At 38.7% G+C, this 25252-nt stretch overlaps 1 protein-coding gene across 5 annotated transcripts in view; it reads left to right on the top strand.

Moving 5' to 3' along the window:
• The window catches only part of GNAS (GNAS complex locus), a 161915-nt gene extending 143816 nt beyond the window's left edge, over positions 1–18099 (top strand). For all 5 annotated transcript variants that reach the window (XM_075721426.1, XM_075721427.1, XM_075721428.1 and 2 more), the window contains 7 exons: positions 8796–8850; positions 11284–11357; positions 12122–12180; positions 14143–14263; positions 15336–15466; positions 15974–16041; positions 16913–18099. In XM_075721426.1, the coding sequence (XP_075577541.1) occupies positions 8796–8850; positions 11284–11357; positions 12122–12180; positions 14143–14263; positions 15336–15466; positions 15974–16041; positions 16913–17059 (655 nt within the window). In that variant the 3' untranslated portion in view covers positions 17060–18099. The remainder of the gene's footprint in view (positions 1–8795; positions 8851–11283; positions 11358–12121; positions 12181–14142; positions 14264–15335; positions 15467–15973; positions 16042–16912) is intronic.
• The last annotated feature ends 7153 nt before the right edge of the window (positions 18100–25252 follow it).

Raw genomic sequence — 25252 nt, 5'->3', positions numbered from 1 at the left:
CGGTCTGTTTTGGTAGTTGTGAGAGTGTGAAAATACCTTCGTACAAGTTCGCAAAGTAGGAATGAAAGCAGCTGGAGCGGCCTCAAGCGCTTGGGGTTTGTGTCGGCTGTCGGTGGGGGAAAGCTGTGCGGGACGGGTTTCATTTGGGAGCTGGTAGTGGAGCACGGACACAGGCCGGTGGCTGCAATGTTTGGGGTAGAACGTGCCCCCCGTCAGTGGGAAGCGTTTGGGGGACGCAAAGCCAGTGCTGGAGGAGGGGGGATCCGTAAGGAGCATCAGGTCAAGGTGAAGAGTTAATGGCAGAGGGGATCTGGCAGGCACCGCGCCGTGCCGTGGCGGCCCTTCCAGCGAAGCACTGGCGTGTTGGCCAGGTTTGCGTTACCTTGTAGAGTTTTCTGCTTGACAGCCCTCTCCCTCTCATGATTCTCCCAGAGAAAACCAGAAGGTTTGTTCATTATATGAGCCAGAAAGGGCTATCTCGTAATAATTTATGAATTGTTTTTTAAGGGGGGGAAAAATATGTATCTATAGTTCTTTTTTATATAATTTAAATCAAAACTTGCAGTTGATTATAGGCTCCTAAACCAACTTGGAGTATCTTTGTAAAACCCAATAAATCCTGAATTGCACTGCATTGTATGTTATAAAGTACATTTTCCAAAACACTTCTGTGAAAACGGCTGTTTTCTGAAACGTACGTTGTTGGAATGGCAAATGAGCGAACTGGATGTGGTGAACGGAAGGGGGAAGGGGAGGGAAGTTTACATACGGCTTGAAGCCTGGATGGAAGTTACTCTACAATTTTTAGAAATGAAAATATCCATGTAGGGACCTAAAGGAATCCTGTGGGCTGATGGTGCAGTTTGTGTGGAGCGCGTGCACAGTGCCTTTATGGCATACGGAAGAGATTTTACTGTGGCTTAAATGCTTATTATAGTTGCAGTTTTTTGATTGCCATCTGTAGTCTCTATTGGTTTTTGATAGAGCAACGAAGCTTTTGTATTTTGGGAGTGGCGTTCGCTGCGTTATATCACGCTGACTCCTATTTCCAGCGTCTGTGAAATAGTAAAGTCTTACAACTTCAGTCTGATTCCTGAACTGTTGCTTTCATATGCTGTAGAAAATATTGAATCTCCTGATTATACAAACGTCTTCTGTTGGGTAATATTGACAAATATACTGAATAACATTTTTGACATAACATTCTGTTCCCACACAGATAATTTGGATGTAATTGAATGGGTTGATCAAGAGCCTGCGCTAAAAATATGACATTTTCTCACCCACTAAGTGAAAGAAAATGCTTGCTCAAAAGGCAGTTTTGTCGAGCAGAGCCGCTGGAAAGTGGGCAGGGTTATGCAGCGGCTACAGATTCTGCCTTCCCCCTCCGAAGGCACGGCTCGGGTCTGGCCGGAGGCGCGGAGGCGGCTGGTTTGCAGCCTCGGCGTGGTCCGCGGCCGTAGTTTCGTCCCTGGCGAGGGTGAGGAGGAGGAGGAGGAGGAGGAGAGCAGCCATCGCTGCAGCCTGGCAGAGGGGCCTGGGGAGCTTCGTCTCGTAGCGGGCTGGCGGAGGCGCTGAGCAGCCGGGGATTCCAGCCGGAGCGAAGCGCTCCAGCCCGTGCCGGATCCCAGCCAGGATGGGTCAGGAGCGCTTAATACGCTGGAGCGAAAACGTACAGAAATAGTTAGAGGGGGAAGTTTTGAAGATCTCTCTTCTTTCCTTCTGTTTTCCCTTACTTTAATGGTCTCCTGGGGACGGCATTGTTTCAAAAAGCGGTACGGTTTTGCTGCAGACTAGGGGAAAAGAAAGAAAAATAGACCTTAGAGAAAGACTGACTGTTTAGTATGCACTAAAGTAACTTTTATACTTTTCCCAATCTCCTATCAAATAAATCTCATGCTAGCGAGCGATCAAAAGCGTTCCTCTGCCCGCCGCTCCGCGCAAGCCGAGCCGCATTGTACCTTTCCAGCCTTTGAAACTGCCTGTGCCTATTTTTATTTGTCAGGCCGGGGCTGGGCTGGCCCCATTCCAGATGTGTCTCACAAGATTTGGTGCTGATGAGCTATTTATAGCACTGTGGTTCCATTGTCATGGCAACCGTGCTAGAGGCCAAGGCGGCTGGGAGCTATTTCTGGACTTGTGCTGTAATGTAAAACTGATTGGGAAAGTTAGTGCATCCTCTAAGCCAGACTAACTTTAGACAGGCAGAGGGGAAAAAAAAAAAAAAAGACAACTACAACCTCTTTAAATAGATTCTCCCCCCCCACCACTTCTTTTTCTCCTACCTTTTCCCCATTTCTCTTCTCAATCGCTAGCAGTTTTTGAAGGGATGGGTTTGCCTTCTGCTGGATTTGTCTAAAATTTATTCGTGCCTCATGGCCTCCCGGCAGATTATGCTTTTTTAATTATGCAGTTTAGGAAGCAGGGTGCGTAACCAGCCTTGTTTTTAGGGCCAGGTTTGTATTTCATGGCAACACAAAAATAAGGGGGCTTTGCTGGCTGGCTGCTGGGGTATGTTCAGGGGTTTTTGCCATAGTTGCAGTTCTTTATACCCCGTAGTTTTAATATTCTATTTTTTGTGTGTGCTTCATGTTCTCCACACCATATAAGGAACTGTAACCTTGATTACCACAAGATGATTCCAAATATATGGAGTCATACTTTTCAGCTTTCTCATTATTTGCTTCAAAATTAGACCCATGGTGCCCCTCCGCCTCCAAGTGGCTGGAATGCTGCGAGGTTCTTCTGTAATTACAGCTGGGGCCGCTCTCAAAATCACTTTTCTGGGATGTACGCATTAATACTGTCTATAATTAAATTCTGGGCTTTAGACTGTTGTTAAATCTTTTTGTGCAACTTGCTACTTCAATAAGGAAATCATAATAACTGGTTGACTTGAAATTGGAAATAAATAGTTGCAGCTTCTTGGGAAAGTTTGCTAAAGAATTGTCTTTTGCTTTACTTCTGTTCAAGTCTTATACTACATTTTGAAGTTCATCTCCAATATAAATCTGGTTTTGAATGGGGTCCTTATGTCTGAGAACCAACATGCAGAATTTCGTTACAGGAACATCATACGTGAGATGTTTTTACATGCAATAGAGTGCGCTCATAATTATACTAATACTTGTTACAGTACTGTCTCTAAAGCCTTTTTTTCCTTAATTTTCTTTGTGAGATAGTTAAAGTAATTGCAAAGGTTGTGATGGAAATTTTTTTTCACTCCCCTTATGTAGTTTTGCTTGGGGGGGAAAAAGAGCTATGCCTTTCTGACTATTTTTAAATCACTCAGTAACATGTTTGTGGCATGTCTGCTATGACCACCTTAACAGTAAAAAGTCCACCTTTGCAAATCGTAGAAAATATCAGTATATCTTTAAAAACAAACAAACAAAAGTTGTCTAATGCCCCAATTTTAATTTTTAACTTTGTTTTGAGGAAAAATATGACAAGTTTGGTCTCATACACTGTCCGTGTTTGCAGGATACCGTAAAACAAGCAAACATTCAATCTGCTAGTATTTGTTTGCATCGTTCCTGTAACTTTGCCTGCTTTTCTGCTTCTCTTGCAAAATAAACTAGCTGAAATGTAAAAGAAATCTTTATCACCAGTGTAAGGAATAGGATTCCCCCCCAACCTCCTGCTTGCTCCCCAGAACAGCAGAAACGGGCGGACTGGCGGCAGGGTCGGGGTGCACGTGCGTGCTCGCAGCTGAAAATAACCCCCGTGCCCTGGCGTTACTGCCAGCGTGCGGGCCGGCGTGGGAAGCCATGGCTTTGGCACTGCAACAGACCTGGCTTTGCAGGGTTTGCAAAACTCCTCTGTATTAACGTCTTTTTCAACTGCGTTAAAGTTACTGTACATGCACCGTGTATTTCTCTGCTCGAACACCCTTTTAAAGAGAACATGCTATCTCTGTACTAATCCTGTGACTCTGGCTTCAGCATAGACAAAATAGCTAAAGAAAGAATTTATCAAACAGTTAACTGTTCAGCTTCTAGAAGGTTGTTGCTGAATAACATAAAGGATTATGGCAAGGACTAAAAAGGGAGTAAAGTAGCAGTAAAGCATGATCTGTTCTGAGAAATGAAAAATAAACTGTTATTTATAAACACTATTAATGTTGAGTTAATTTCAGCTTAAAACTACTTTAGGGATGTTTGAGTTAGCTTTGTAGTCCTGATAGGGACTAGGATAAATAAATAAAAAATCTGCTGGGCATTTGCACAGTTTGGTCTTTTGGAAGATCAGTAAGCAAATACTAATTTCTTTTTGGACATAGAAACCTGAATTGTAAAGACTGTTTTAGAGGTGATCAGGGTACATACAACTTTAATTCTTAGTAAAGTCTTGATAACTCTTGCTAATATTCTGGTTAATTCTTAGTAATATCTTGATAAAAACACATGACTCAGAGGAAATGAAAATTCCATTTCCACTCACTTAAGGGTCTCTGGGCAATTAACTTACTCCCTGTGCGCCTACCTTTAAAATAGGGCTAATGGAAGGTGTGCATTTCAGGATGCGATGGCGGAGGCAGGAAGCGTAGCATGAATGAAGGCAGGCAGGAGTTGTGAGTATGATTTACTGTCTGTAAAATGCCTCGGGGCGTTCTGAGGCAAGAAACTTCACAAATACAGAGTTCCAGTACTTCTGTTGAGGGTTAGAAGTTACAGACAAATGTATTTAGTTGGGACTGAAATTTTGAATTCTTGATTTGCAGTGTCTTACTGACACTAAAGATGAGATCTTAGTCTGTCTTTTAAAAAAGACATTTTGTATACAAATTCAGGTTATGGCTCGACCAGAAAAAAAAAAAATCTGATGGAAATAAAGCTCTTCAAATACAGGTGTGTTGTCAGTTTGAAGACACCTTTCCAGTGTTGTTCTAGACTGAAAATAAAAGCTCTTCTTCACAAAAAAAAAAAAAAAAAAAAAAAAATCTTGTCTGCCAACCATTTTGTCAGATCACAGAGAGTAAAATTTCAAGTTACTGTTTATTGAAAAGACTGTCAGGAAATGCTCAAGGAAAGGCAGTCTGATTTTTCCCCTCCCCGTTCTTCCCAAAATGGTGAAGTTGTGTTGTTTCTTGAGGTGAAAGATTGAATATGTTCTATACCTTTGCAGTGGGGAAAAATGAGTACAGGCTGCAGTTCTTAGTCTGGCGGCAGCATTGTTGATTCAGGAAGTTCCCCCCACATAGGGATAAAACAACTCACTCTCTATGAAAGAACTCCAGAATAAATCAGTAGCTGGCATATATCTTCATCTGAAAGTTGGGACATGGTCTTGGCATAATAGGCTTATTAAAAATTTGGAAGGAATTGGGGATACATGTGTGACAATAACTTTGACCTGCAGGAGCTAAGGAAAGCTTCTGTGTCTCTATGAAGTCTGCCTCCTAAGTGCACCCCTTAAAATTAAAGACACTTAATTCTTCACAAAGATCTGTTTAAAACATTTCCTGTGTGTTTTTCCTTCCCCAAGCTGAGAAAGGGACCCAAAACTAAAGTGCATTTTTTTATTTCTGATTGGTTTAAATTTTTATTAGTACCTTTCATTTTAGTATCTCAGTGACACATCTGCTGCTGTCCTGGAGATGCTGCTTCTCCAGTGTTGCTGACTACAAATGACCTAAAGTCTTTTTTTTATTATTTTTTTTTTTAATTTTTTTTTATTTTTCCCCCCAACATGTGTCATAGCAGTATCAATGTTTTATAACACAGCCAGAAGTGCCTTAAACTAAGTGACAATATTTTGCAGAGCAATAACTGATCCTGTTATTTAGTCGTGTCCAGAATCTGGCCCTAAGTGAGAATTGGCAGCAATGCTGAATGAATGATTTGCTTTCTGGAAAATAGCTTTCCCATATAATCTCTGGGAAAATTTTACAGAAGAAAAAAACTGACTCTGTAACTTGGTGCAAGACTTGCTCGCAGTATAAAATTTGATTTCGTGGTTTGACAGTTTTATTTGAATTATTTCACCAAGGTCACTTTTCTTTTTCCCTGTGAAATTCATTGCTGACATAGTAGATGGGCATATCTCCAGCAGCCTTATAACAATCTATAACAGCAGTGAATTCAGCACACAAAGTAGTACTGAAGTGGCCTCACTTGTGTTTTGGGTAGAGCGTAACAAGAATTAAAAATAGAAATTAATGATGGTGAATTTGTTTTTATTTTGAATTAGGCTTTGTTCTCATCTGACTTGATTATTAGTTTAATTTACTGGATACATTATTTAGTCTTGAGTAACATTGACTTAGAAGTCCCTGAACATAGCATATTGATCTTTTCTGAACTCTCATGCTCCCACTGTTGCTCCTTATTTTAGCTGTATCAGACTAGATCGAATTTCTGCTACTCTCCTCCTTACAGACACATTTATTTTTTCAGTTGACCAACAGAAAGAATAATCCCCTTTCTTTATGTTTGAGCAAAAAATCAAACTTTTTAAATGTCTTTAGCCCTTTCTAAAGTTGCTAGAGCAGACTTAAATGAAAAGGCACATGCACAGGAGGGAATCTTCATTTAACGTATTGCTTTGCTCCGTTTTCCCTAAAATGCCACTGGAAGCAGGGTAGGTTTCCTGGTGACTGTCACACAGCGAAAGACTTCCTTCTTGAACGAGTATTGTTACGAGTATCAGATGTTACTGAATGCTGGAACTTGTTTTGAGGGGAAGAAGAAATGTTTATTCCATTCGAACTTGTTTTACCTGGCATGAACATCGCTATTGGAATTCATCTCAAGTACAGTACTGCTGCTCCTATGTGGCTGATGTTTTTCAAGGAAATCATAGGCCTAAAAATAGTCTGCATAAACAACAGTAAGAGGTTTGTACTTTCAGTTCCAGGTTTTAGCAATATCTTGTTGTTATTTTCTAATTGTCAGATTCCAAAATCCATTAAGCTGATTAGCGGAGTGTTTAAAAAGAAAACAAACAAACAAAAAGAAAAACCCCAAAACCAAAAATCCACCTCCTGTGGAACCTTGCATAAAATGTTCCGCTTAGATAAATTCCGTATAGAAAGGCTGGGTCGTTGTAGTAATCACCTTTATATCGTTATGAACACGTTATGTTCTGAACATTTTTCAAGCATCCTCCAACTTGTGAAATTGCCACATGATTCTGAAACTGTGGTCTTAGGGGAGAATACAATGTGGAAACACTCGTACTAGTTGGAATTCATGACTGTTGTACGTATTTAACATCCTCTGTGTACTGAACGAAGAGCTTTACTTCTTTCCCTTTGGATTAAAAAAAGAAAAATAGAATTACTTAACAGCCTGGAAGACATAAGGAAAAAAATCCAGCTTGCAAACTGCAGAACACAATTTGTCATCAGTGTTATCCTTGTATCTGTCTCCACATCACCTTTCATGATGCAAATTCATGTTTACGCTTTGTCTCATGTTTTTAGTAGCATGTTTACTGAGATACATTTTAATGTGTTTAAAATTCTGTAATTCAGACTAAACAAAAATTACTTTCCATTTGTCTCTGAAACAAGATGGCCATCTAGTTGCTGGTGAGAAGGGCATTACACTGAAGCTGCTGTTAAAGCCTGCAATTATTTTTCCTCCTTCCCCTGCTCTTCATCAGGTGTTTTAGAAAGTCAGGTGGGAAGCAGGGGCTGCAAGTGAGGGCTGAGAGCCTTGCTGATTTTAACGGGGCTTCGCTTTCTGGCTTGTGCGTCTGGCACATGGCTACCTTCTCCCCCCTTTTAAATTGTTGCCTGCAACTGTAGTTAATGCACTTTTAGCGTACCTACCTACGTGTAGGGATCAGGAGGGAAAACTTGCCTTTTCTCTGCGATTTCGGCTTCATAAGGAAACGAATTCATGCAAAGGAATTTAGAAGGAAACTTAAAGTCTATTGGTTTTAAGACTGCGCTTAATCATTAATGCTGCAGGTCAAGTTAGCTGTAGAAGCGCTGCTCGATCCCTGGCAGCGCGGCAGCGGCGGGTGTCCGAGCGCGGCGCAGCCCTGCTGCAGCCGCGGCGTGCGCCGGGTGACCGGGGCTGCAGCTGCCTTGCTGCGTCTTCGAGCCTCGTAGGACCGCCGCAGGAAAACAGAACTCACAAATTGGTTCCTTGAGATTCTTGAGTTGAAGTGAAGGGTAATTAGGAGGTCGCAGTTAATTGGTAAAAACATTTTAAAGACTCCAGGATATCCTCTCTAGGTAATGCCTAATGAACTTGAATAGAACACATCTTTTGATACCCATTTGGCCTACGACTGGTACTTCTCCAGAAAGCCAACTAAAAACCTGGTACCAACAATTGGCAGGAAAATCAGTATTCCCTCTCACTTAACTGAACTTGTAATGAAATCGGTTTAGGGATTTCATTTAGTAGAAGAATTACAGTGGTGATAAATTTTTTTAAAAATATTCATCTTACTTTCAGGAAAATGACATGTAGGCAATTTATTTGAGACCTTGCTTTCCTGTTAGAAGTAGCAGATTATATTGTACAATTTATATGAATAAATTACCTAACTTCAACTACTCTATGTTTGTTAGCGGAGGGAGCGGAGTGGGAGGGGGTCGGATCCCCAGGCCCGATTAATAAAACTCGGGATTTGGCCCTCTGCTGGGTGGCGCTGGGAAGTGCCTGCCTTAGGCACCAGCGCACGCAGCCGAGCCGTGGAAGTGCATTCAGCATTTTGTGCATCTCAGTGCATTAAAAGGTAACGCACCTTACCTGGGAACCTGGCAGTTCCTAACGTCTTAGATAGTTTGTCTCATTTGAGAATGAAAACTTAATCTTTTTCTTTCCTCTCCCCAGTTTTCTAGACAAGATTGACATAGTCAAACAAAATGAGTATACGCCGTCTGACCAGGTAAGGAAAGTTTCGTTACGAAATCACACAATTTATCTGCCCCTTCTGTCTTTGAGGATAACTGTCTCATTAATTTTCTAATTGCCATTTGTGGCGCTAATACAAGTATTATCATGTATTGTACGTATTTAGTATTCCAGTAAAAATTACTGTCATTTGGATTGAAATTATGTTTATACATGTAAATGTACTGTGAAATGAAAATTCAAGACTTGCATCATGCTTCTGTGACACTAAAACTCAAATATCCATTTGAATGAGTAATTTATAAAGTTTTGCCCTCCTTGCTGAATAACTGTCATGCACTTTATTTGATGCAAGGTTAGCTGGTATCTTCTCAGCCCCACCGGCTCCCACTGTAAACCAGATTTTGTAAAAATAACCTTCTTAGAAGATACTATTTTTTTTTTTATCAGAATAGGAATTACAGTTTTCATTTTGGTACAGGTAATCTGAGGATCTTTTTAGGACCAAATCCCCAATCCAGAATCTTGTACCCATAAATAATGCACTTAAGCACCTAGCGTATTTTATAGGATAAATAACCACAAAAAAAAAAAAAAAAGTCCCCAAACTTTTGCAGACAGTATTGATGAGGAGAGAGCAGTTTGTATCCTTTACAGTTGTTCAAGAATAAATTAATTATTCATCCTTTTAAAAATCTGAGGTTTTTTTATAGATGAGGCTTTGTTATCACTGAAATAATTGTATTTTCAAGAAACAAAATATTAAAAATATAGGTTATTATATTTGAAATGTGGAGAAACTAATGTTCAGATATGAAACTTTAAAACAAGTATCAGTTTTATATTGGAGGGTAAGGGTGTCAGGAGTTTAACTTGTATTTACTTATACTTAGCATATAGTACTAAGTATAGTACTTAGAATTTACTTATAGTAATTACTTAAGTAAGGTGAATATTTAAGTGGTTACTTAAGTAAAATAATTACATACTTCTGTAAGTAACAGTAAGCGCAAGTACTTACGGTGCTTGTTAGGGCCCGTTGACTGCGTTGAAGCTCCCCACAAGTATACTGTACCACAGGCCCGTTTGGATCATCCTCTGGGATGTTACATGTTTCTCCTAAAAGAATTCCTGAGTATAATAATCAAATCACTTCCTTCCCCCCCCGCCCCCCCCCCCCCCGCCAGGTGGGTGAGTGCCTTTTTTTTTTTTTTTTTTTTAAGCATCATACTTGTATTGATTTCTAGAGATTCAGAGCTCCAAAGAGGCCAGTTTTCCAAATTTGCTTCTGTTTATTGGGGCATTCGAATTTTCAAACTGTTTCAAACACAAGTTAGAACAATGTTTAAATATATACATATTTCAATATGAGTATTGAACTGGCCAGACAACAATAATTTACTATCAGAAAACTGATGTTAAAATGTAGCCATTTTGTTTAATGATTTAACAGTGTTGTCTAACCTTTGGATTTTGTGTGGTTTTGATTTTGACTAACCAGTTTGGTACCTGTGTAGTAAGAACAGAGCTTTTATTGTGCATATAATTTTTTTTTACAGTCTGTTCCGCTTACATGATCTCGTCTGCTGCAGATGTTACAATTTATCTGCTATTTAGACCCATTGTGAAGAACACCAAAACTTTAAGTCCTAAAATATAAAACCTTCAATTGAATTCAAAGTGCTATTTTGTAGTTAGTTATATTTGGACCGCGTACTCAGTCTGCAGCCTGTGCAAATTAGGTTCTTTTAGATCAGTTACCCACTACGCACTGTATATGGCTGTCACTGCTTTGCAATATGCAGTAAATAAAAGCCAATGCAGTTTGTTTTTAATAGGATTTTGTAGTGCTTATAACAATTTCAGTTGTTTGTAGCTTACAACTTCTGATTACCATTTTTGTCTCTACAGGAAATTTCAAATTTTATCTCTGAAAAGCCCAATTCTTATAAGATTTAAGTGGTTGAGCTTCCAGTTCTTTGAAGGAAAAAAATGGAAGATTCTGAGACCTAGACACTTCTTTTAATAGCCAAGCACTGAACAGTTGGGGGAGAGATCCATCTTCTGGGGTTGGGAATTATTTGGTGGTAGTTTAAAGATCCTGTTGTGTGCCACAATCCCACTGAAATCTGTGAATGCCTCATCTAATCTCTGGGGATGGGTCTGCGCTGTTCTGAACACTTGTGTTTGCTTTAAGTGGCCTGTAAATGTTTCCTCCTATTCCAAGCTTGCCACTTACAACCTGCTTGCAAAAATGTATGTACTTCAAAAGTTGAGCGCACCCATATGTGTGCACACGTGTTCAAGATCGAAACCTTAAATGCAGCTTCATAATGCTCTGTTCCCTGTTTTTGCAGTACAGCATACACTGTCAGCGCTAGGTAAAAGGTTTTTATTTCTGTTGCTGGATATATGAAGAATTATGAAGTATCTGTGTTGAATCAATGACTTTTCCTTTATGCTCTAGGATCTTCTCAGATGCAGAGTTTTGACATCAGGAATTTTTGAAACCAAGTTTCAAGTGGATAAAGTAAATTTTCAGTAAGTATCCTTATTTTTTTTTTTTTTTTTTTAAATACAATGCAGACAGATACCAGGGTAAATTGGAGGACAGTCTACCATATAGACCTTGAGACTACTGTATTTCTTAAGTTGATGTTTAATAGAAGGCAAATATTTTACGATTTTTTTAATTTAGGAGTCTGGCTTTAAAAAGAAATGCAAATTGGTGTGCAATTTTCTGGTTTTATTTTAAATTGCAAAGAACAAAATGTTTTAAATCTATTTTTATTAATGCCTTTTCTGAGTATTTGATTCATTGCTAGTTTATATAGTGAAGTATTTGACCAAAAACTTTGTACGTATCTAGGTAACACAGAATCCATGTTCTCTTCACTGTCCCAGGTTAGAAAGGTTGCTTGAGCTGCACAAAAACTGCTGAGTTTTAGTCTGGTCTTGTTGACTTTAGAGCTGTGATACTTGTTTCAGCAAATGACTTGCTGTAGGACCTTTTTTAGTGTTTTAGCTTGTAAGGGTGAAAATGAATCTGCAACGTAAGTACACCAGAATTTCTTACCGTCAAGTGTAGGTGTTGATGAAAGTAAACATAATTACATTTTGTGATGAAAGGTCTGTGTGCATGTGTTGGTGGACTGTTACCTGCTCAGGTTCTCATAATCCTCGGTTCCTTTTAGCTTCTATGACATGGAAGTCCCAGAATTTCTTACATTTTCTGTTCACATTTGGGGGGGAAAAAAAACCCAAACACAAAATGTATTCTGACTCGATTTATGTTTTTGTCTTAGTATGTTTGATGTTGGAGGGCAACGAGATGAACGCCGAAAATGGATCCAGTGTTTTAATGGTATGATTAGAATTTATGTTTTGTTTTATAAAATAGTTCTCTGCAAAATTTGAATGCCCAATCTTAATTTTATCACTTTGTGAAAGCCATCTTCTTTCCATGTAGTTTGATAAGGAATTATCTGAACAGTCACACGGGATAGAATTTTTCTTCACATGCAAACTTCTGTAACTGCATAGAACATCTTTAGGGAGAACATAGGTGGAAAGTGATTCAAGTTTAACATAGCTTGTCCATTTTCTTCAGCTTCCCTGTCTTCATTTAATTAGGGGTTTGGGGGTTTCGTTTTCTTCTTTGGTTGTGAGTTTGTGCATTATTTGCCAGCTGTGTGAGTGTTAAATTCCAAGCTATATTCTGTCTTCCAAGTGAAGGTTTACGTATGTTTGTGCCTATACAAAATACACAATTACAGGATAATTACTATATGCATAAAATCAGAATATCGTATTTTTGCACATAATTGCAGCCACATTGCTATGTCACGGATGCTTCTTTCCGAATCAGCACTGACCCATTAATGCAATATGAGATTGTAGGGAACATCTGTCTTGTTGGACATGGTGTCGCATACGGTATGTAATGTACTACAGCATTGTATAGGGTAGCCCCAAAATTCCCCTGTCAAAAAAGTTTATGATGGAATTTATAAATCTGCACTTTTCTATGGAGCCATGCATATTAATGTAACTTCTTGGAAAACAGCCCTGAGGGGAAGGCCCTTACTGAAAACATACAAACAAATACCCTCATTTAAGTAACCTGCACATAAGCTAGATTCCTTAGAATGCTGACATATGCAGAATGCACCAGTCTAGACAGGGGTAAGACCTGAAACGTCTGCAGGCATTTTGTAAGATCTGGAGTCTTAACCCTGATGTCCCCCTCCGTTTAGTTCAGGTGATACTATTCTTAACTCCCATACAATTTAAGCTGGGTAGTTTTGTGTGTATCCTGAAGTGTTGCATGTACCTTCACTACAGCCATTTATTTTACTCTGTATCTCTGTTCAGATGTGAAAACTTTTCTTCACACAATTTTTCTTAAAGCTAGAGTTGGTGAAAATACTTCTGTCTTTTTCTTTGTTGTTTGGGCAAAATATTTTTGAAGCTATGCAAAAATCTATCTCTTTGCAGAAAAGTTATAATGAGATCCTACAGAATAGATAAAGTAGAATGCAACTTTAGAATTCATTGTATTTTGCTATGGTTACTGTCATAGAGTATCACCTGAACACTTTACATATGTGTGGAACTACTGTGCGATATTTTCTTCCGTGCTATTAATAACAGCTTTGTTTGGGTTTTACCTCTGCTCCTTCCTCTTCCTGTTACCTCGTGATCTGACTCATCTCTTCTGCTGTTGATGTCTGAGGTAGATGAGCCTGGAAGTCAGCGTAAGGGGTCTGGAGCAGCACAGCCACACGGAAACACAAGAGATCTGGACTCTGTGGTCCTGGGAATATCTCCCAGGAGAGAGACGGGGGCCTCTAAGCAGTATAGTACACTATAGGAGGCCTAGAGCAATTAACCATGAATTCACAGCAACCTACTATTTTTATTACGACTGTTCACACAGGTCAAAAGTCCCATTTGTCCTGATATCTTCCACCAAGGGCCTCCCTGTCATTAATAGCTTAGAGCTGCTTTCTAAATTTCTTTACACCTTTTAAATCTTCTTTAAATTCTCCTCATAGCTTTCTTCAGTTTCTCTCTCTCGCTTCTGTTCCTTTTTCTACGTTTTCTGTCATTCTGTCAACTTCTGTTCTGTGGCCTGCCTTTCCTATCTTTAACAGTTTCTTCTCTTTCTTTTTTTTACTTCTGGAACTTAGAAAGCTGTCAGCAATAGCGTTCTAGCCTGTTCTCTTCGTGAAGCGGAAAGTCTGGCAGCTTTTTATTGAACTTTGGGATTCCTGGATATTTCTTCTGAAGTTTAGTATTAACTAATGTGTATTTCTTGATTTAGATGTGACTGCTATCATATTTGTGGTGGCGAGCAGTAGCTACAACATGGTTATACGAGAGGACAATCAGACCAATCGGCTTCAAGAAGCACTAAACCTCTTCAAGAGTATCTGGAACAACAGGTCTGTGCATTGAAGTTTCATTGCTCATATCACATAAATTAGTAACCCTATGTTATATAGTATAGTCAAGACTTGGGTACTGGGTCTGGCTAGGATACAGTTAATTTTCTTCATAGCAGCTCATATGGTGCCGTCTTCTAGATTTTGACCAAAACAATACTGATAACACGCTAACGTTGTAGCTGTTGCTGAACAGTGTTTGCAGAGCATCAAGGCCGCCTCTGTTTCTCACTCTGCCCCCTCCCAGTGAATAGATAGGGGGTGCACAATAGGCTGGGAGGGGACACAAGCGGGCAGATGACCCAAACTAACCAAAGAGGTATTCTGTGCCATATAACGTTATGCTCAGCAATAAAAGGGAAAAGGGGGGCGGGGGGGTTTAGGAGCGTTGGCCATCTTGCTGGGTATTGATCTACCCATGGGAGGTGGCGAGTGATTGCTTTTGCATCACTTGTTTTGTTTTCGTCTCTCTTCCACTTATCCTTCGCTTATTAACCAATTATTATTTATATTTTTTTATCTTGACGCCCAAGTTTTCTTGCCTTTATCCTTCCTTTCTTCTTCCTCTGTCCCACTGAGGGGGAAAGTGAGAGAGCGGCTGCGCAGTGCTTTGCTGCCCACCGGGGTTAACCCTAGCCTGTGTTATTTGCTTCTCACAGCACAGTCCAGGCTGGTCTTTGATCACAACTGCCTACCTGTTACATCAATGTCTAATACACTTGTCTAATTGAAGAAAACTCTGGAGAGTTACAAATTGGTAGCTGCCATATTGAGGGTGAAGTAATTAAGGCAGTGATAGAGTAGCGTACTAAAAAGTGCATATGTTCACCTATTTGATGTATTTGGATTAGCAGTAGAAAGTGGCAACTTTTCATTGCCCACACTAGAAGCACACAAACCGATCTCAGGGTGTGTACACCCAGAATTACACCATTGGATTCAGGTATAAAAGGAGCCTTTCAAAATTATTGTAGTGTGTCATATGACTATTGTCTCCAGAACTGGATTCAGTCTCTTTTTGCTGTGATCCTAGCTGTGCTTTCTCAGAGTGTTTGGTTTCAATTTTCTACAGGTGGCTACGGACCATTTCAGTAATTCTTTTCCTGAATAAACAAGATTTGCTAGCAGAGAAAGTTTTGGCAGGGAAATCTAAAATTGAAGACTACTTTCCAGAATTTGCTCGCTACACTACACCAGATGATGGTAAGATTTTTAAGTTTTATTAGCAATTTATCATTTCCTTGTTAATCACGTTTGTAATGTTTTTGGTAATTTCAGCCAAGACTTGAAAACTCTTAAGTAGATGTAATCTTTGTTGTCTTTCAGCCAAACTGTAACATTAAATTTTAGGTATTAATAATGAGAGAATCTTGTCTTTTATACATTTAACGTATTAAGAATTTCATCATGCCAAAATCCTGTTACTTTGCTGGGGTAGGCCACAGTACAGCTTGTCCTCTGGACTCCCCCTAGTCATATCTGTGGTCATAACCTGCCAAATGCCCGGTACTATGGCCACTGCAATATTCTTTTGTTCTCCTGAAATTTTGCTGTTTTAAATAATATGTTATGGTTTGTCTTATCTCATAGTACGTTTTGCAAAGTATGTTTCTATCATATGTGAGCAGAAAACAGAACAGGTCATGATTGCTAGGTGCTATCACCAAAACCCATCTGTTTTAATGAGATACTTATTTTATTATTAATCAGCAACACCAGAGCCTGGTGAGGATCCCAGAGTTACAAGGGCCAAGTATTTTATTAGAGACGAGTTTCTTGTAAGTATTTCCTTTCTTTCAGTATTTCTTATGTGATTCTTTTCAAATATAAGCTCTTACGCACCTTCTACTATCACAAAATGCTGTCACTTCTTGTGTTGTTTATATTTAACATCCACACTGCATAAAACAGCTTTACTGCCGTTTGGTGGCTGCTCTTTGGATATTTGTTTGTTGACACAGTACATAATTAAATAGCAAAAGAATTGGTGAGAGTTAAGAAACCTCAAATAGAATGATGAGTGAAGTCCTGCTGTTATTAATGGGGCCAGGTTTTTATTCCATGCATCATTTCTAAAGATAAAAAAACTAATCAAAAGGTGCATCATCTGTAAAATATTAATGTTCTTTTCATATTATCTTTCCCATTACTGGTCAGCTAATAGACATAGGTTTTTTTAAACATTATGACAATTACTTGTAGTGGTGAGCACAGCAACCAAATTGGGACTCATTTTAAAATGGAGCAAAATAAAATTTTGAGAGAGGCTTCCCGTAAGCGTAAAGCAGGGATAAAAGTCTTGTGTACAAGGAGGCAAAATCCCACTCTCTTCATGGACAAATTGACTAGGAGTTGTGTGGCTAAATTCACCAAAGCTGTGTATAAATAATAGCATTTTCTTGAGTTCTCGTTCAACTCTGAAATTCCCCGGTATGCAATGACCTTCTCACCATATAATTCTAATCATTTTAAATTCCGTGGTTTAGATGAGAGAGTAAAAAATTGTGGGCATTTTGCCACTTGGTTACACCCTTTGAAAACACGGGTCACACAAATGTTTCTTAACCTTCATTCATCTGAGTTTTGAGAACATGGGGGTTTTCCCCCAGTCAGTTTTATTTTAACCCAGTATCTCTCTTACTTTAACAGAGAATCAGCACAGCAAGTGGAGATGGAAGGCACTATTGCTATCCTCACTTCACGTGTGCAGTGGATACAGAGAACATCCGGAGGGTTTTCAATGACTGTCGGGACATTATTCAGCGCATGCACCTTCGCCAATACGAGTTGTTGTGATGGAGAGCACTTTTTTCTGTGTTTTGGACTCCTTATTCCTTATTAAAAAAAGAAAAAAAAACACCCTTGCCCACATAGGGTGGAAGAGAACTGTTTGAATCTCCCATTGATTTGCACCCCTCAACTTTTTCTCCTTGCTGGACAATAGCAGCACTTCTAAGCTTGCTTCTGTACCCCTCGGACAGTTTGAGATGGCCCCTAACACTTAAAAGGCCATTTCCATGAGGATTCCCTAACACTGTTATTAACAAAAAAGAGAAAAAAAAAAAAAAAAGAAATAAAAACTAATTAATTAAAAGCCCTGAATGTGGAGCACCTGAAAGAATTGGGGATAAAAAATTTAAAAGATAAAACAAAAATTGGGGAGAGAAAACTTTAGGTAATTTAGCACTGTTGTGGGCATAATCGTATAACCCATGATCTCCACTTTGTATCATTCACTGCATCAGACTAAAGAAGGTGCCAAGTCACAGACCAAGTTTGAAGACAGACACTTGAGTTTGGTTCTCTGACTGTAATGTGGCTTTGAACGGAAATACTGACAATTCTACAACAGACCTAGACAGTGCAAAAACCAACAGCTACCTTTCAGAAGGGTATTTTTAAAACCAGTCTTGGTGGTCTAAAGACAACCATGGACATTTATGAATTGAACTGCGTATGGCCTGTGATTGCAGAAAGAGTTAACCACACACTGTTTTCAGTTTGTCCACTGATGATCCCGTCTGCTATAAAAATCATTATCTGGACTGTAGTCCTCACAGTCTTTCCCTTCTTTTTCTTCTTCCCTCCCCTCATTTTTTATTTTACTGCTGGATTATTATTCTTGTACAGACTGTAAAATGTATTATTTTGTACAACTTTATTGAAAAAAAAATAACTTGTAGAAGATCTTTGTGCCTTGATTATGGCTGTACCTGTACAATGAGCTAAGATGTAAGTATGTTTGATTGCGCTGTACAGCTTTGTCAACCCTATCTGCAGCATTAGCTCAAGGTAGGGAAAATTTATCTGTAGTTTAGTTTTTCTGGTTTATAAAAGAAGGAAAAATACTGTTTAGTAAAAAAAAAAAAAAAGAAAAAAAAAGAAAAAAAAAAAGAAAAAAGTACAAATTGTGCAAACTTAACCACTTTAAAAGTGAGGTCTTCAACAAGTGACCAGATGTTGCAGCATCATGCTTTTTAATTTTTAGCTTTAATTCATTTAAATCTCTATCCAAATGCAAAACATGGCTTGTTTCTACATAAACCAAATTTTGCTACAAATTATAAATGTTAGTCTTTGGTCATTCATAGTCCTCTTTGCTAAAGACAAAACCAGAACAATAACAGACACATAGGGCATCATGCAGGTCTGGTGACCATCTCTAGACTGGGCCGAATACCCCACCAACCTCCACTCACGCTGCGTGGGCATACTACCACCAGAATGACAAGGTGTGCACTGCCCTTGGATTTGGCCACTGAATTCCAGTTTCGAGTGACATTTTTATTTCTCTTTTAATAAAGAGATACTTTAGAACCTTTTTGTTTTATATTAACTATATAAGTAGCTTAAAGTGAAGATGTGTGGATTTTTCTTAAACTTGAATAATTTATGCAAATTATATGCTTAGAACAACATGTGGTACAGTAAAAAGAAAAAGAGCAAAAATCACTGTAGCAATAAGAGAGCATGTAATTTTAGTAACTACTACACTGCTTTATATTTTATACCTAGGTGTTTTATGTCTCTGTGAGTGTGTTACTTTTTTCATGTGTCTAAACCTACGTGTACAATTTGTACAGAGTCAGAAATTACAGCTGTAATAACACATCTAGAACAGTGTTAGCCTATATTACTCAAACACCCCTGTTCCCCCTTCATTTACACCCCTAAACTGATCTGGATCTCACTGCAGTGACTTTGAAAGGAAAACAAAAGAAACAAAACAAAAAACACCAAAATACTTGCCTCTCTGCCTTTCACACTAGCTTCCCTCTACCCAAGAGACTGTGTTAACTTTCTTTTTTTTGGGAAGAGGTCCAGTTTAAATTAAAATTAGGGTGTGGTCAGTGATGTCTGTGCAGCTAGATTTGCTTCAGGTATCAGATGCCTTTTTAAAACTAAGAACTGCAACTGTCAGAATTGTGAGTTTTCATTGCTTTTGTGGCTAAACTTTTAAATGACAATTAATCACCTAGCCCATTTTCACGTAAAGAGTAGGGACTTGATGGAGTGACTGTCCCATCTCTCTTAATTCAAAATTACTAGCGATGTTCCAGAAGACACTAAATTGTCTAGAAATTGTAGCTGCAGTTTCTTACTCATCTTTTAAAAATGATCTTTCCTGTTCGCAGGTTTAGAAAGTTGCCACCTGAGCTTTGCAGAACTGTAGGAGAACATGACCGAAAATGGCCCCCTGCAATTTAAGAATGTATCCAGTGCCTGTAGGCTAAGGGCTGGTGTTTCCACTAGGTAAAAATGGCACACACATAGTGGAAAGGAAATTCATTGTGAGCCTTAATTTTAGTTACAGGAGCCAAAATCTTTCATTTAGGGCCAACCCTTATCTTTTTAAGCCTAGGAGGAGTTGGTGTAAACACCAAGTGTATAAATGGGGAACACCTGTAGTGGTGTGAGGAATGTAATCTCTCATCCGAGAGAAACAAAGCACCTCCGTTAAAAAAAATTTTCAAAAATAAGCTTTTTCCTTGGATAATGAGAAGGATACATAATAACAATTAACTATGTAAGACAGCAACAGTTTAAGAAACCTAAAGCTTTATATGAACAGAAATGTTTAGGGGTTGCTTTTTTTTTCCTTAAGTGAGGAAAAAGGCAATTGTTTTGAATATGGTTGAGTTGCACAAGTATGGAGTGTGTGTGTGTCTTAATGTCTCAGTATTGCCTTTGTTAGTCTCTTTATTAGTCCATGCAGTTTGGTGGCCTGGTAAATGCAAGTCTTATTTTTAACAGCTTTTTTTTTTTTTTTAAATACAAAACCATAAAGCTTTAATGCTTGCTATTTAATAAGTAACTGTGTTTTCTTCTGTCTCTAATTTAGTGGCCATAATTTGCAGTTAATTGAACCATTCCAACCTAATGCTTACCCATATTTCCTAGTTTTGTTTTATTTATTTATTTGAACTTCTTGTTTTCATGATTGAGGACTTTCACTTCTGTCTCATTCATCTGTTTGGAAACTTCTGACCTTACAGCCAAAACTTAACTCATTCTACTCAGTATTCATCATGATGCTGAAGTGTAAGATATCTGCAAATGTAAACACTACCACTTTTATTAATAAAAGCAAATACAGTGTTTTAGGGCACATTTGCATCACTATAGTTGAGGTTGTGTCAGTATTTCCATTATAAACCCATAGAGGGTCTATATCTTGGCACTAAATTGCCCTAAGCTAAATCTTTGCCGTACAAGGCTTCTGCTCAAGCATGATCTGGTGGGTTGGTTTTTAAACAGTTTCCAACACAAACCCTTGTTTCTGTTTTAAGTTATACAACTGTTTTGTTGGATGGGGGTTGGTTTAAAAAAAACAACAAAAACAACAAACAAACCTGGTTCAAGATTGTTTTTGGCACTTCTGTAACTCAGAAATGGTTTTGATTTTAAAACATAACCTTTGGCAAGCCAGTAACCTACAATATGGTCTGATCACTTTGGGTATTTTGTAAAAAATAATAATAAATTGTAGAGATGTTGTGGTTTCAAAATCAGCTACTGTGCATTTGCAGTAACTTATTTCAACCCAAGAACTTTTAGGAATTTGTACATCAGTACACATACTCAGCAGCCAGTGTGATGCAGCAGAATAGTGATAACTCCCTGAAGGGTTTGTTGTGGGTTTTTTTTTTCTTTCCCCCAATAATGTGGAGAGGTAAATCCACTACAGACGAAAAAAATACTCAGCTGCTTCTGAAAGCATCAAAAACTGCTCTCTTAGAGGCTGAAACTGGAGTTCTGTGAGTTGTCAGGAGCAGACTTTGATGCAAAAGCATATGAAAGCACACTGGATCTGTTGTCACAGACAGGAGCCCTGCCTGAGGGCTTATCTTCATTTCTCTAAAAACTACTTTGAATCATGGCATCGAGGATAGGATTTAACTTAGAGCATGTCATTAACTCCAGAGGAACTGAAGCTAATTCTGTTCCAGCGTCTTGTACATAATTGATACCTGCAGGATAATTTTCTTCTACCAGTAAATCTATGCACAGAAATATTAATGTTCATCACCTGAGAATCTGAGCACCTTGTAATTAGTCGTGGCACAATATTTCTGTAAATTATGTCAGATGTTTTGTATTATCTCCTGTTTTCCAATGTGGAAAACCACATACCAGGAAAAACCAGAAGATACAACCATGATTACACAGGAAATTGACCACGGGCCTGGAGATAGACCCCATGACAGCGGAGTACCAGTCCAGTGCCTTAGTGATAATACTCTGGGTGATTGGTGCTGTACAAATGTCTAAGACTGATAAAGTTGTTATAAGTTATGAAATTGTGTAACTTATTCTGGAAGACAGTAAGTTCTCTTCTTTCCCCAACTGTATCTAATACGCTGTGTGTATTTCAAAATGCTGGCACTCATGACCTCTCCCATGGAAGTAGATGATAAAATTCCTACTTAACTGTAAGAAGCAGGATCGGGGCCATAGATTACTGTCAGTGGAAATCTCTCACAGAAACAGGTCCTCATCCCTAAAACACATTGAGTTTGTATAACAGTAAAAAGATTTACAAGCAAACATATGTTTGCAGTCCAAAAGCAAAACTGTACCCTTCTTCCTCAGCTTGATATTTCTGAAAAGTCATCCATTGGGAAAAAGTCTTTCTGTTCTATGACAAACTTTGAAGTGTCTTTGTAAATAAAATAAGCTATAAGGAGGATTTCTGAACCTCTACGGATGAAAGCCGTTACACTGAAAAAAATCTCTCTGATGACTGACAAGATAGAAATTCCAAGAGTGAACCTATTTTAATCCTGGTCATAACCAGTTACCTTAAATACTGTGAGTGGATGTGCTTCAGTTACTGGGTAGGTAAACTGCTTTAGAGTCTTTTACTGTATTGCAGAGATTGCTAAAATTTCAGCCATTAGTGCTGGCTTCATAATTAATTGTTTTCAACCCGGAGTCTCATCTTATTAAAAGTTAAAACTGCTTTTTGCCCTGTCTACTTTTAATGTACTGAGCTGAGCAAAATGGGTGCAGTTCAAAGCGCAAGTCTACTTGGAAAAGCAACTTGGGAGGAGGCAGGGAAGCAAACTTACCTCTCACTGCATTAAACATAAAAATAAAAGGGGGGGTCTAACGTCTGGGTACTATACTTAGCCTGGTTCTGTGGAAAAAATAAGGAATTCTTCTCTGGGTTAACAACAGCAAGTGCTCACTGAAACCTCCGCAGCAAGGGGTAACTGACCAAATATGTAACAGGTAATTTTCTTTTTAAGAAAAACACCCCCACCAAACCAGAATTTACAGGTTTGCCTAATTTTTTTTTTTTTTTTTCACTTAGGAAGTCTGCCTCAAAAATCTTTATTTTAATGACAGGACAAAATAAAGCCTTTAAATACTGTCCCAAATATAGAGTGATACATTTTTGAGGGAGAAGATGCTTATGTTAGGGTTTTTTATGTACCATAACATGCTCTCTAAGGCTAGGGTACCAGTAGACAAACGTAAGCAAATTCAAAATTAAAATGTAAATGTGTGTATCTTCACTTTAATTTACCCAGTTGTTTTATTAAATGAGTTGGCTAATACTTTTTTTTTTTTTTTTTAAATATACTACTACTCAAGTTTGGAGAAAGAACAAGCTTAGGACAGAGGCAGTAATGTTGGAAATTCAGTTCTGTTGTTCTGTTATGCAAACTGATGTTTTTAGGCTGTGAATTTTATGTGAAGTATTAATAGTGAAATACAGTGTTTCTGGTTGTGGTTTTCCGGTATTTGATATGACTTCGGAATTGTATCATTCTTGCAACTAAAATGCTAGAGTGGCAGCAGAGATCAGGCAGAGGACGGAGCTGCTGTATAAGGGTTATGAATTGCAGCATCAGGCTTGTGACTGTAAGGCGACTTGGAAAGGGGGCCCATTCTAGTTCTTTTTCACTACACTGCCAGTTTTCTGTTGGCAGGATCAGAAGAGCTTCCATAAAAAGACAAATGAAGCGGTTGGGTGATAGAACCAAATGCATGTCTGTGTAAGACCTCAAATTATTAATGAAAGGTATTTCAAACTTGTATTAAGCCAGAGCCATAGGAGGCAGCATGTCTTTCCTGAAGTGTGTGTGTGATGATTCGTATATATCTCAGTATTTTTAATCTCCGTTCTCTTTTTGCTTGAAGGCACAACATCCAAAATGAAGTAACAGATTTCGTGAAAGTTTTGGTGCTAACCTTGAGTTCTGTTTCCCACAGGGCAAAACTCTGCTGGGCTACAAAGGTGCGTCTGTGTCAGACAGCCTGGAAGCCCAGTGCTGCCACAGGCAAGGGCTCGTTAACCTGTTTGTGATTTAAAACTGGGGACCTTACAGCCAGTTGGTCTGTCCAACATTGTGGCCCAAAACCTACCTTTGGATTCAGCTACTTTCTCCTGTCCTCACCCCCCATCCCACCCACTCTTTTAACATACATGGTTGATAAGAGAGAATAGAGCAGCTATGAAAGAAAATTATGAGACAACCTCACTGAACATTGAAAGGAACTAGGGAGAGCTAGATAAACAAGACTCCTGATTCCATCACCCTGGACATCGAAAAATATATTTATGGGGGAAATTCTTCATTCCCCAGGTAAGTGACCCAGTTTGGGGTCCTTATACAAATTTGCAAGGTCAGAGAATGTATTTATCTAAAAGGCCACGATATCTCCAACTAAGGAACTGCAAAAAATGCACTTCCTGCATACATTATAGAACTGGGAGACATTTCAGTGAAGTGTAAGCTTAATGGTCAGTGTGCAAATCAGCTGGAACTTGCTTTGAAACAAGAAAATGTTTCCACTATAGGCTCATCTTGAGAAGTAGTTGGAGCATTGTGAGGCTATGCTTTTAAGCAATCCACAGTATATATAGTTCCAACTTTTAAATTGATGCTTGAAGGAGACTAGACTGACATTATGCCGGCAACCTGAAAGCCACCTTGCTTTGTCTCAGAATACTTCCCGGTTACCTAGCAAAGTGTCACGCTGTTCAGTGTCTGGAATAACACTGTTACCAGCAAATCTCGAGGTACAAACTAAAGCGCTTAATCTTGAGGTTCTGCTTGAGAAGGAAGAACTCTTCGGACAAAACTCATTAGCCTAACTTGATGCTGCTGTAATTTCCTACCCGATTTGAAAGTTACTACCTCATCTCTAGTTGAATGTATCGGCTGATTTGTGAAAGGGCTAACGATTACAAAATACAAATTTATGCTACACGAATTTGTAGAAGGCAAGGAGCAGAGGTAGTTAGCATACAGAGAATGCCACGGTGGATATTTTTAAGAAACATAAGAATAAAAGGCAAACAGTTTTGTTGGAAGTCAGCTCTTCTGTTTGGGATTTTTCTTTTATTCTAGGAAGGAACCAAATGAAGTTGGATGATTTCATCAGCTGTATTATATTCAGCTGTTCTTTAGGTAGGAAATCTGGAAGCATAGTTCTTAAGTAATTTGCTCAAAAATCAAGCAACAAATTTTGATACTTGGGTGGAATTGAAACTTGAGCATTTGATACTTGGCTTATTCTTTACTCCCTTGGAAGAGCCATTCCCAACCTTTATGAAACCAACCTTCACTTCTGGTTAAAAGGTAGTTTTTCCACATTTGTCTAGATCTGTCTCTTCTTCACACACATCTACTCTCCAGGATGCCTTTACTGCTTCTTCAAAGCATGCAGCAGAGACTCCAAGGCTGGCCTTCACAGTATATTTATTGGGCTCAAAATTTTTGTCTTTAATACACCCACTGCCTCATCAAAATCTCATTAGATGGGAATTGTGACTCAAGAATATTTTACACAAAAAATGTAGTCAAATATGCATTTAGGGGAAAATATGTTGCATTCATTTGCTGGATAATAAAATATTTCAGGGACATTCAGGTAAATCTAAGTGCTTTCATTTATGAACATTTCACTGAAACTTTGTAAAACACAAACCCATATGGGAGAACACAGTTAAACCCAAGATGACAACCAATATGG

Source organism: Pelecanus crispus, chromosome 14 (genome assembly GCF_030463565.1).
Source record: "Pelecanus crispus isolate bPelCri1 chromosome 14, bPelCri1.pri, whole genome shotgun sequence".
Lineage (NCBI taxonomy): Eukaryota > Metazoa > Chordata > Aves > Pelecaniformes > Pelecanidae > Pelecanus > Pelecanus crispus.
This window is presented reverse-complemented; position numbering and strand designations above follow the sequence as displayed.